This window comes from Saccopteryx bilineata, chromosome 3, assembly GCF_036850765.1.
Source record: "Saccopteryx bilineata isolate mSacBil1 chromosome 3, mSacBil1_pri_phased_curated, whole genome shotgun sequence".
Lineage (NCBI taxonomy): Eukaryota > Metazoa > Chordata > Mammalia > Chiroptera > Emballonuridae > Saccopteryx > Saccopteryx bilineata.
In genome coordinates this window covers 201,341,113-201,354,176 of record NC_089492.1, presented here as the reverse complement: position 1 = coordinate 201,354,176, position 13,064 = coordinate 201,341,113, and the positions used below count along the sequence as shown (strand labels likewise).

The 13,064-nt window shown below is 50.9% G+C and overlaps 1 protein-coding gene across 3 annotated transcripts in view; it reads left to right on the top strand.

Annotated features, from left to right (window-relative positions):
• Positions 1-7,387, top strand: part of SH3RF3 (SH3 domain containing ring finger 3) — a 188,481-nt gene extending 181,094 nt beyond the window's left edge. For all 3 annotated transcript variants that reach the window (XM_066268547.1, XM_066268548.1, XM_066268546.1), the window contains one exon: positions 4,029-7,387. In XM_066268547.1, coding sequence (XP_066124644.1) covers positions 4,029-4,197 — 169 coding nt within the window. In that variant the 3' untranslated portion in view covers positions 4,198-7,387. The remainder of the gene's footprint in view (positions 1-4,028) is intronic.
• Positions 7,388-13,064: the final 5,677 nt, after the last annotated feature.

Genomic DNA, 13,064 nt, shown 5'->3' with positions numbered 1-13,064 from the left:
AAGCCCCTCAACTGGACTCAACAATAGGCTCCAGGGAACCCACACCTTGAATGTCCATGCTCCAAGTCTCTCTCCCTCCCCCTGTGGAACTGAGTCCAGTGGGGCCGGATATCTAGCACCTGGGCTAACAACTATGGAGCTCCACCCTGTCCAGTGTGTGTGTAAGCCACTGTGCCAGTGCTGACCACAGAAAGCAGAACTTACCTCAGCTGGGTCTGGTGTCTGACGAACCTTCCCTTTGGACACATTGCCAGCAAGGATCATTAGGTCCTGCTCCAGTGCTCTCTGCAGCTGGCCACTGGATGTGCCAGCCCTGGGCCTTCCTAAAGGAAACCCAGTGCAGACCAGTGGGAGACACTGACCGCGACTGGCCCTCAGCAGCCTTCTTGGAGCTGGGCCCAAGTGCACATGGACACACCAAGCCATACACCTAGGCTGGCTTTTATCTGCACTGGTCCTGGGGAAAAGTCAGCAAAAGGCCCAAGATTCCCTGGAATCAGTCTACCTCCTGCTGCCTCTGTCTGCTGGCTGCTTGTTGGACTCAGCCACTGAAATAAAACCTCTGGTAGAGTCTAGAGCCTGCGGCAATTCAGGGATTAGGAAAGGTGGTCGGTGTGGCTTCCCCTCTTGGCCCCAGGTGTCAGTCTGTCCTGACTTTTTTCACAGACCTTAGTAGGGTGTGGCTTCTGAAACCCAGAGATGTGGTCTCTCCACAGTCCAGACAGTTTCTACTGAGTCTCGCATGAGATGGAAGCACCAATCATATTCTCAGGACAGTGTGGGGAAAATCTCTGGCTTCAACATCAGTAAACTGAGTCACTGATACACACCCCTGCTTCCTGACCTCTCCGAATGGCCCGGTTTTTATAGGGTGGGTCAAGAGAGATTCCCAAGGGTGGAGCAGCTGCTTTCCCCCAGGCTGATACCACGTGGAGGGGACTGCTCCACCCAAGAAAGATGGCAATGCCAGTATTGAAAAATGACTTAACACAGGAGTTCCGGTGGCTGTCCCCCATAGTATCTCTCCCAGGACCTCCAACTTCACACACTCCCCACATGATTCTAGTCCTCTCAACCCTGCCCTACCAGAGCCCTGGGTAAGTGGCTGTGAATGAAATTTTCTGCACTGGCCTTTTAAGACAGTGCCTGCATCTTCGAGAGCTCCCATTCCTTTCTCTCAGATAGAAACCTTGTCTCTTTTCACTGCCAAATGCTATGTGGGCACCTCTTCTAGGCTCTGGTGCTCTAGGTTGGGGCACCCAGCCCAGGGCTTAGGACCCTCACTTCTCAGGATAAAGCTCCCCACAGAGAGAGTCCCTCCAGACCCTCAGCGCCACTGATTCCTGGGAGCAGGGCAGCTGTTTTCATGCCCACCTTTCCTACCAGTCTCGATGTGGCTTCTTCTGTGATCTGTGATTATGGATTCCTCTTCATTTAATCCAAAGTTGGTTTTTCAAAATGATGGTTCTTAAATTTAGTTGTAATACAGTTTGGCCCTGGAAGGTGGTGGTTGGAACATCTGCCTACTCTGTCGCCATCTTGGAATCCTCTTTGTCTCATCTATTCAGCCCATGTCACCTGCCAGCAGCCCCTGCCTTCCACCCTCCAGCTCCAGCTCTGGGCCTGTGGCTCCCTGCAGTGTGCACCAGCAGCGCAGCAAGCCTGCAACGTGTGCCTGCAGTGTGCACCAGCAGCGCAGCAAGCCTGCAACGTGTGCCTGCAGTGTGCACCAGCAGCGCAGCAAGCCTGCAACGTGTGCCTGCAGTGTGGCAAGTGAACAGCTCTGCACCAAGCTGCTTTGCATGGCAGGCCCACTGCAGGGGGCATGGAACTGGCATGCCAGTGTGGGGGACCTGCAACCCGGGTGGTGACCAGGTCACGGCCAGGCCTGCTCAGAGACAGGAAGGGAGGAGCACTCTGGGCAGGAGCCCTGAGGTGGCACCCTGGGTGGCATCTAAGGCAGGGGTCCCCAAACTATGGCTCGCGGGCCGCATGTGGCCCCCTGAGGCCATTTATCCGGCCCCTGCCGCACTTCCAGAAAGGGCACCTCTTTCATTGGTGGTCAGTGAGAGGAGCCCATTGACCATCTCATTAGCCAAAAGCAGGCCCATAGTTCCCATTGAAATACTGGTCAGTTTGTTGATTTAAATTTACTCGTTTTTTATTTTAAGTATTGTATTTGTACCTGTTTTGTTTTTTTTACTTTAAAATAAGATATGTGCAGTGTGCATAAGGATTTGTTCATAGTTTTTTTAATAGTCCGGCCCTCCAATGGTCTGAGGGACAGTGAACTGGCCCCCTGTGTAAAAAGTTTGGGGACCCCTGATCTAAGGGAAGCAGGGTCAGCAGACGTGCTCAGAGGTCATGGGAACACAGAAATCTTTTCCAACTCTGGCTTCTCTCTGAGAAAGGGGAAACTGCTGTGGTATTCTGAGCAGAGAAGGGCTGTGACACCTTGTGTTCTCACTTGGGGTTTGCTGGGTGGACAGCAGGCTGAACTGGAGTGAGGACATAGCAGGGGGCCTGGGTTAGGTTAGGTGCCATCACCTGGAGGAACCCATGGTGACACTTGTGGCAAGGTCGCTGGGAGAATGCAGCCTAGATTGACTGGCATGTGGCCTCCCAGGCAGTCCAGGCTTGGCCTTGGGGATATTGCCTGGAAAGTTGGGGAACAATTATGGAGCATCTTGGCGTGGCCTGGATGAGTGTCCCCAGCCTGCCTCAGCCCATGTCTGCAGGTGTTTTCAGGCAGGGAGAGTAGCTACACTCTGCCGGCCACCCAACTATTCACCGTTAGTACCTGGACTTTGTCCTAGAGCCCCAACTCCTGTACCCTGGAGGTAGGCAGGCCCCTCCCCTCACTCCTGCACCTGGTCACCAGCTGTGCAGTTGAGGGTGCAGAGCCCCATCCATGTCAGAGCACACATGCCTGTGTGACTTCCCTGGGGAGGCAGGGCAGCTGGCTGGAGTGGTGAGGACAGGGCAACACCTGTCAGGCTGGGGGCAGTGAGGGACATGGGCACAAGGGCATATATACTGGTTTGTTCTGATGGTGCTTTAGAAGAAAGCAGGTCCTCAGAGCGAGCACAGGTTCTTTTCAGCCTTCTTTCTCCTCCTCTGAGGCTTGACGGACAGGTGTGAGGTATGGGATGTATGCCAGACCTACCCATGATGACCCTGGGATTCTAGGCAAGATGCCAGAGAGGGTCAGACCTTGTCTCAGACCCAGAGAGCTGTCTGAGTGGCAGCTCTAGGGGACAGCACCTGGTACCCACCCACCCGCTGCCCCGGCTAAGGCCTCTTGGGGCCCTTGGAGGTCTGGGCTTTGTCTGGTTGGAGCTCAGGCTCACAGCTCCCCCTCCAAGTGCCCAGCGGGCCAGGTCATCACCTGGATCCTATGTCATGTGGGTCTGAAATGAAGAGCACAGAGATTGGAGGCTTCAGGAGGGGCCTGGGTTTTGCAGGAGTGAACTTTGTGAAAAATTGGGCCTCGTGTATAATGTGAACTCAGCCAGTTTAGGTGGGGCGGCTTGCCTGAGTGGCGTCCTCCACCTGCCTGCTCTTTAGACAGAGACCCTGACACAGGTGCTGAGGTCACCCACTCAGAGTCCTGTGTCAGGATGGGACCACAGCAGGGACACAGCCTGGGGTCCTGCTCTCACCAGATGCCTGCCCCAGGGCTGAAGTGGCCGCCTCTTCTCTGTCCCACCTGTGGCCTGTGGGGGTCCACAGAAGAGTTGATGTGACATGGAGGGGTGCATGCGAGTGGAAACAGTCCAACTGCAGGGATCAGGACCTAAAAGATATCACAGAGGAAATTATTGCTAAATTTTTGGTAAAAATGAGAAAGTTTCAGAAAAATTAAAATTAAAGATAAATGGGATTTTTTAAGAGGGAAAAGTAGCCCCAACTTACACCAGAGGGGAAAGAGTGAAGGAGAGATCTTGGCAGCAGAGAGCAAGCAGACCCTGGTCACCCTCTGGCCTGCCTGGTCAAGCTCACTCACTGTGGTCTGTCTGCCCCCTCAGGTACCGTGTGGTGGTCTCGTACCCCCCCCAGAATGAGGCGGAGATAGAGCTGAAGGAAGGTGACATTGTTTTTGTGCACAAGAAGCGTGAGGACGGCTGGTACAAAGGGACCCTGCAGAAGAACGGCCGCACGGGCCTCTTCCCAGGCAGCTTCGTCGAGAGCTTCTGAAGACAGACTCTCCACACCCCACTCACCAGGGAGGAAGCCAGCTCCATGGAGCAGGGAGAGAGCCACGACACCCGAGAGCCCCCAGCAGTGGACACCACAGCCTGGGGTGGGGGCCCAGGGGTGTGGAGGTTGTGCCTTCGGTCACAACCCCCGACCGAGAGCATGCCCTGGGGTTGCTCCTAAATGAGGTGCCTGCTGCCCCTGTGTGAACTGTACAGTGTGTCTTGGAAGAGAAGAAGATGCCGGTGAGGCTGGTGAGCTGCTGTGACTGGTTACGGTGTCCCAGCTGCAGCATCTGTCAGCCACCTGTGTGCGCTGGGCTGGGCCTGCAGCATCTGCGGGGGTCCTAGTTACTGTAGCCCCTCTAGCTATACCTCAGTCACCTGCCACCTGGCCACTCAGCAAGGCTGTTTCCAGCACTGGCCTTCCCTGAGGTGCGACCAGCCCTTGGAGAGCCACAAGCTTCTGTCTGTCGGGGCTCAGGCAGCTCCCTGTGGCTTTGTGCCCCACCCCCACTATCTGAACAGCACTGTCATTGGCCACCACTGTCCCTTTGCATCACTTCTTTCTTACATGTTTTTGTTTTTTTGTTTTTTTTTGTATTTTTCTGAAGCTGGAAACGGGGAGAGACAGTCAGACAGACTCCTGCATGCGCCCGACCGGGATCCACCCGGCACGCCCACCAGGGGGCGACGCTCTGCCCACCAGGGGGCGATGCTCTGCCCCTCTGGGGCGTCGCTCTGCCGCAACCAGAGCCACTCTAGCGCCTGGGGCAGAGGCCACAGAGCCATCCCCAGCACCCGGGCCATCTTTGCTCCAATGGAGCCTTGGCTGTGGGAGGGGAAGAGAGAGACAGAGAGGAAGGAGAGGGGGTGGAGAAGCAAATGGGCGCTTCTCCTATGTACCCTGGCCGGGAATCGAACCCGGGTCCCCCGCACGCCAGGCCGACGCTCTACCGCTGAGCCAACTGGCCAGGGCCTCTTACATGTTTTTAACGTAATGCTGTTAGACTTTATATATTTCTAATCAGTCATATGTTGCTTATTTTTTCATACATCCGGTGCTGCATTTTTGTAATGACTTGGTTGAGCTTGAAAGAAAAAAAATGTCTGAGGAAACATCAGGCGAGCAGAATTTTCATATTTACTAAACACATTTTATAGAACCCTGGAAAGGCCACACTCTCAATAATACCACAGTGCTGGCCGCTACTGCACGGGATCCCAGGGAATCCATTTAGGAGGTTCAAGGGAGTTTGGAAAAAGCCAATTTCTTGAGACCCTTACCAAAGCCCTATGCCATGTCTAGACAGTGAAAACTATTATGCAAGAACAGGAGACATTTCAAGGAAAGGCCACTATAATTTCCTTTTGTGTGGTAAAAAGGGACAGGAAGGTCCACCTCAGCCTAAAAAAAGTAAGCAGAATTTCCCTTTTATTGCTTTAGTGAGAGGGACTACAATCAGTGTTATCAAAAGATGGTTTCCCACAATTGAAATGTGAAGTTTTTACCAAAGTTCAGATTTTGAAAAAATATGCACAACTTCTCCCCTCTCAGGTAGAACAGACCTTGGCCTAGAGACCAGCAGTGCCAGATGGAAGCGCAGGCTGGAAGGGTTGGGGGAGCCAGGGCCGGAGGAACAACGGAGGGGCAGTTCCGTCCCTGGGCCTTCCCCAGGCGGGTACAGGAAGCGTTGTCCTGAAGTCCGGTGCTCACTCTTGCACACACTGCTCACAGGAGCCCTGTCACATGGCAGTCTTATTTTCGAGAGATTCACACGTTAGGGTTACATTCTTATCTGTTCAAAGTCACAATTTGTAAACCCTCTCTCTATATTTTTACAGAATCACTCAGGTTTTAAATGAGGCTGAATAAATTAGCCTTTGGTAACCATAAGAGCCCCCTGATTTTCAGGGGCAAAACACAGTTCAGAAACCCATTCCCTGGCGCCTGGCATGAGGCTTCAAAATGCAAATGCCTGTTTTTGGAGTTTCTATTTCAGGATGCCACTTAGATGTTTGTTGAGGCAGGGTGGGTGGCTGCCACACTGGCAGGATCACGCCTAAAGAAAGACTCATGTTCCCGGTGACAATAGATTTAAAAACTTGAGAAAATTTGTTCTGAATCAAATTTTAAAAATGCAGTTTAAGCATAGGGAGCCCCATTCACGAGTCACTAACAACTGCAGGGTATCCTTTCGCCATCAGTTACCAACTTCCTGGTCATCTTTGTGCAAAGGTCATGTGTGTGTTTAAAATCATGTCATTACTAAAGACATGCATGGGCTAACATGCTGACGAGGATGAGTGTTCTCCACGGAAACCAGAATTCACTCAAGTCCCTACATAGTAAGAAAAGTCTTACTAGAAAACCCAACAGCAGTTGCTAAGCCACAGGCCAGCCCAGCTTGGACCTCCTTTCCGTCCCTGGTCCCTGCCCACCTGACCCTGGTGGGAGATGGGAGAGCAAACAGCTCAGTGACGGGTGAGGCAGTAGCCCCCTGGGGCCCAGCATCCCTCACAGCAGGCCGGGGTGAGTGTCCAGTGCCGTTGCCAAGCATCCACTGGGGCGGCCAGTGGTACCGACTTGGGAAGGGAAGCGATGTCATTGGCCCCATCAGCCAGGCGTCCAATCAGGACGGGCGCCCAGAGGAAGTGCCCGGAACCCAGTGGTGGCACGTGCACAACAGGCTGAGCGTTTCCAAGTGCACACAGTCAGACCCATTGGCCCTCATGACCAGTTAACCCAGAGACAAGCAGAAGCAAGACGAGACCCTTTCTTCAAGGCATGTTGCCTTGAAGGACACATTCATTGTTCACTAAGGTGTAGCAAACCTCCATCCTGGCCCAGGGACTTACACATCTTGGTTTTCCAGTGGCATTGACAGCCAAGGAGACTTGCTTAGAGGAGCACAGTAGAGTCCACTGCCACCCCTGAGGGAGGTAGTGGGGGCCTGATGCCAGCAGAGGACCATGGGAGGGAGGTGGGGAGACAGCCAGGCAAGAGCGTCCCTGACTCTCGTGCCCCAAATAAGATCCACAACCTGGCTGGAAAGTTCTTTGTATTTTGCACACACACACAGTGCTTTTGTTACACACCAATGTCAGTGTGTGATTTTGGAAGAATGTACAATGATGATAAAGTATGACGCCTGTGTTTCTGAGTCTTTAAATAAAGATGAACATGGAGAGCTCTTGTGTCTGGGTGGGGGCAAGAGTGGTGCAGGTGGGGCCAGGCTGAGAGGGCCAGAACAGAAACACCCAGCCTGGAAGGGGCAGGACAGAGCAGACATCACCTGTGTCCCCATCCTCAGAGTGGGGGCCATGGGGCTTGTTTCAGGGCACTGGGCTGCCGAGAGAACTGAGGGTGTCAGACAGCCTGCCCAGCATACGCCAGAGATCCGCAGGCGGGGTTCTAAGAATGAGCTCTGGCTGGGCATGAGGGAGCTCTGGCTGACCCTCTGAGGTTTATCTGCCTGGAAGGTTTGCTCCTCTGACTCTCTGCAGTTGACTCACATTCTTTTTTGTGTGGGAGAGCTTTGTGCTTTGGTAGTTATTTGGGTTCCTGGCAGCCAGCGATGTCTGGTATTGACCTCTAGACCAGTGCTCTCACTCTCTGTTCCTATCTGTCTGGCCCTTGTGGTGCTCGAGCTGTTTTCTGGATCGCAGGGTAGAGGGTGCCTTGAAACCACCAACAGGGACTTTGGGAGACTGCCAACCTTCAGAAAGTTGGAACTGACCCAAAGCAGCCAGACCACCACTTTGCAGAGGGCTGCCCTGGCAGTCTCCAATCCAGGTGTTTCCTGAGACAGCTGTTCCTGCCTTCTGGGCAGCACGAATGCCTGCGGTTCTTGACTACTGTATCTGTGCTTGAGCTGGAAAGAGGCTTAGTTAGCAAAGAATGACTAATGTTCTGTAAACATTCAATGAACTTGTATAAGAACAGATAACGTATCCCAAGTTATGGCTAGGGAACATAGTGAGGGCCCAGCACTCCATAAGGAAGCATCCCACATGCTCACCTACCTCTACAACAAGCCTGGTGAAGGATGCTCTGGTCCTCATTTGCTACTTGAGCAATCATGGTTGGAAGAGGTTGAATTAATGCTCCAGATCACATAGCTCATGAGACTTCAGTTCAAGTTTACTTCTCCAACCCCCAGTCTAGGTGCTAAGCCTAAGCCCTCTGTAGAAATAATGTGTCAGCAAGCTTGGGAAGAGCAATACCAGAGGACAAGTGGCCCGTGCCCATCACTGTGTCAGGACAGGGTAGAACCGGTAGGGATATCCAGAGGCAGGTTTAACAGCGGCGCACCAGACGCACGCCCTGGGCGCCAACTTCTGAAGGACCCTGCAAAACCCCAACTTGACACTTTTTTCTAACGTAAGGGGCTCAATATTTTCTTCTGCGTCCGGAGCCTCAACTGATCTTAATCCACCTCTGGGGATATCCCAACCCTAGAGATGGACATGGCAGCCCTCAGGCCTCATGCCGCTTTGCATTCAAATTCCATAACATGCCCATGTTCTGAATCTACACTAAACAAATGGCTAATTTCCCTTTGCTTGTCTCACACCCGCTTGAACAGCATGCTCTCTGGGACAGCTCAACGACTCAGCCTGTGAAGCAGAGACATTTCTTGTCACCGACTGACCGGGGAACTGGGGCGTGGCGAGGCCTCCATCCCTGTGAACTCTGTAAACAAATCATGTGTCTCTGCCTCTAACAAAGACCCACCAGGTAGCCTATTCGTGCTGGGGGAGTACAGGTTCCCCTTTCCCGGGGAGTTGCTCTGGGGGCCAGCCCTTCACTTACACACCCCACAAAGCGCCACACTGGGTGCTACAGGTGAGCAAGGGGGGGTGAGAGTGGTCAGCCCTGGGCAGAACTTTGAGGGCAGCACAGGATGGTTGCAGAGGGACGGACTCACCTGGGGGTGATGCTCAACCTGTGAGAACTCACAGAAGAGGGAGCCCAGCCCCAGGAGACCTCTCCACCACTCTCCTTAGCATGTGCTTTTGTGTATGTGTGTGAGGGACAAGGCCAGGGCTTGGGGGGCTTTCCAAATGGAGGGACTGAGGTGCTATCCGGAATCTTTTATTTAAAGAAAAGTGTCACAGAAGATAGAGCATCAAACCAGGACACGGAGGACCCAGGTTCAAAACCCTGAGGTTGTCAGCTTGAGTGTGGGATCAGAGACATGACCCCATGTCTTGAGTCCAAAGATTATTGGCTTGAACAAAGGGTCACTGGCTCAGCTAGAGCCGCACCCCCCACCCTTGTCAAAGCACATATGAGAAAGCAATCAATGAACAAATAAGGCACCACAACAAAGAATTGATGCTTCTCATCTCTCTCCCTTCCTGTCTGTCTCTCTCTCTCGCTAAAAAAAAAAGAGTAATGAGCATTATGAATAAAAATTGGTGCCAAGAAATTTAATATCTTAGCTGAAGTTTACACATTTGGTAAAAGACACAAATTACTGTAAGTTACTCTAGAAGAAATAGAAAAATGCATAGCAATTGTTGGGCAGATAAAATATATTATGCTCACTTTGTTAAATATGGTGCTGCCCACGTGGAGGCCGTCGCCAAGGTGATATTAATGTGTGTTGGGGGCGGGCTGTGGGCAGGCAGGATCATTGTAGCCTGGGGCTTGGTTTTGGGATTAAGCCTTTCCTACCCTTTTTGATGTGGGGTGGTACAATCCCATCATGCCCCAGATAAGTGACTTTGTATTAGAGACTTCCCTATTTTGTATACTGGATTAAGGGTTTGGATTTCTACACTATAAAATAGGGGCAGAATAGGAGCTTGCTCTCTTGGTTCCTGAGATTAGCATTAGAGAGCAGAGCAGAGAGGAGGGCAGAGAAAGGCCACATGGAGGAGGCCTGAAGAAGCAGCCAAGATGGCGGAGTGTTGAGTGAGAGGCCAGTTTGTGCAGAGTTTGTGCAGAGAGAAGGAAGGAGATGGGGAACAGAGATGAATAAGTCTGGTGAGCTAGAAACCTTTGATTCTAGAAAACTTGGATAAGTCAGTAGCTTTGTGAGCACTGAATGTGAGTGGGTTTTGGAGCCCAGTGTGTGTTTTTACTTGCCCGCTGGGTGCAAGCTAGAATTAGAGACTATGGCCCACCAGTTTTTGGCTCCGTTGTTTCTTTACCAACTGTCCGAATCCATTGCGAACCTGCATGGGCCAGGCGGCTGTGATAGTGGCCCTGGCCCTGACCACTGGCTTTACAGCGATATTACATCTATAATTTAAAACTTTACACAAAATGTATTGGCATTATTGGTTAATGCTATCAAACATCCAAGGGGAAAAAACCCTAACAATTTTTATACAGATTCTTCCAAAAAATTGAAATGGGGGAGATATTTGCCAACTTGTATTATGAGACTGACATAACACTGATATGAAAGCCAAAGACTTTAGGAGAAAACCACAGACCGATATTCCTAATGAACACGATGCCAAAATTATTTTTAAAATCTAGCAAAACAAATCCAGCCATGTATGAAAAGAATAGTATATCATGATCAAGTGGTTTTTATTCTAGGAATGCAAGGTTTAACATTCAAAAATCAATATTTTCCATTTAATAAATATTTACCATACAATAAAGGTGTGAGTGAACTCAGCATTACGGTGGCCTAAGATATTCCTCTTTTCTGTCCCTCTTGTTAAACAACAAAGCAAAATTCTGTTCATGCAGAGTTGTGGGATCCAGCAGCACATGCTAGGTGGCTCGGAGGTAGTCTCCCCACCCCCTGTGTGCATGGTTATAGGTAGACAGACCTTCATATGGACTGCAAAATCAGAAGAGCCAATAAACTTTACTTAAACCTTTCTCCCATTGTTGGGGAAGAAACCCAGAGAGAGCCCACCTGGGCAGATACCCAGAAATGAGTGAATTTGCAGAAGCACAGCCTTCCAGAGGGGAGATGCCAGCAGGCGCATGGAGAAAAGGCATATGTATATGAGTTTGGTTGGAGATAGTAAGTAAAAGGAATTTTCTTAGCTCCATCCTCCCATACCCCACCCTTCCCCTCAACTAGGGCAACACTGTGCCATAGTCAGACTCTCCTGCAGGAAGAAGGGTGGAGAAGGAAGAAAGAGGTGAGTGAGTGCCTCGTTACTTCAGCTATGTAGAAAGCAGCTGGAGAAACCTGTTTTTCTCCAATAGCACTCAAGAGTACTGAGAAAGGGCTTCCATGCCTGGGGGGGGTGGAAGGGAGGAGGATATCAGGGAAGAGGCAGATAAGAATATCAGAGTGTCCAGGACCAGCATGGCTAATAATTGTCTAGATCCTGAGTGAGAATGGTGCATGCAGAATGAAGAAATAAACTCAGAGAGAAAAGGGATGGGATCAGAAGGTCTCTTTGCAGCCTTTAGCTTGCAAGAGCTGAAGCAAAGCTCCCAGTCTGCTTCATTATATAGTGCAGAGCCATATGCAAATAAGGAAGTCTCTGATACAGAGTCACACCCAGGCAACCCAGGAATTCTTCCAAGTGCAGAAAACCCTCCACCCTGCATAACTGAAATCAACCAACATCAGAACAAAAAAACAAAGGGTGAGAGGAAGGGCATGTAAATAGCCTCTAACAACTTAATCAAGAAGTGAGGTGGGGGGATGGGACCAGTACAAATACTCAGCTTCATAGCCAATATGGAGGTGGGGGGAAAGAGCTTAACCTTTGGCTAAGCCTTAAACTGCAAGGGCTTTGCCAGCTTGCAGTCTCCCACAAAAGAGCATTGGATGAATGCTGTTCCTGCTGACTTTACTCAGGACTTGAGCAGGACTTCTGTGATGCCCTGGTAATCCCTCCCCCAAGGATCTACTCACCAGGTCCGCAGGCACCAACTGACACCTGAAATGTTAAACCCACATCTTCCACCACCCTGCAGTGGGCTCCTTGCATGCCCTCCTAAGCACAGTAGCAACAGCAAGTATGAAAAATGAATGCTATCAGAAAAACAGACCAGGATCTTTGGGCAAGGGGGAAGCCACAAAATTGTTATAGTGCTACCATCTGGAAAACAGAAAGTAGGGGAAAAAACCCAGATAGTAACAGTTTATTATTCTTAAAATGAACAGTATACCCCTGTAAGGCCAGTAGGCACGGCCACCATCACAGCAGCCTGGCCCATGCAGGTTCGCATTGGATTCGGACAGTCCTCTCTTGTGTCTCCAGTTGTGTGAGAGCCCTACATCTTGTTTCCCAGTGACAGTGACCGTTCAGGGCAGGTGGAAGGGCTCACCAATAGGTGAGCCATCATCTATAATCCTAACTTGTACCCAGCAGGCAAGTAAAACACACACTGGGCTCCAAAACCCACTCATTCAGTGCTCACAAAGCTATTGACTTATCCGAGTTTCCTAGAATCAAAGGTTTCTATAGCTCACCAGCCTTATTCACCTCTGTTTTCCATCTTCTTCTCTCTGCACAAACTCTCAAACTCTGCACTTATTGGCTTCTCTTTCAGCACTCCGCCATCTTGGCTGCTTCTCCTGGCCTCCTCCATGTGGCCTTTCTCTGCTCTCCTCTCTAATGCTAATCTCAAGAACTGAGAGAGCAAGCTCCTGGTCTGCCCCCATTTTATAGTGTAGAAATCAAACCCTTTAATCCAATATACAAATAAGGAAGTCTCTAATACAAAGTCACTTATCTGAGGCATGATGGGATTGCACCACCCCACATCAAAAAGGGTGGGAAAGGCTTAGTCCTAAAACCAAGTCCCAGGCTACAAAGGTCCTGCCTGCCCACAGCCCGCCCCCAACACACATTAATATAATCACGCCCATTCCAAGCAATAGGGCAACTAATATCATCACCTGGGAGATGGGCTTCCACGTGGGCAGCGCC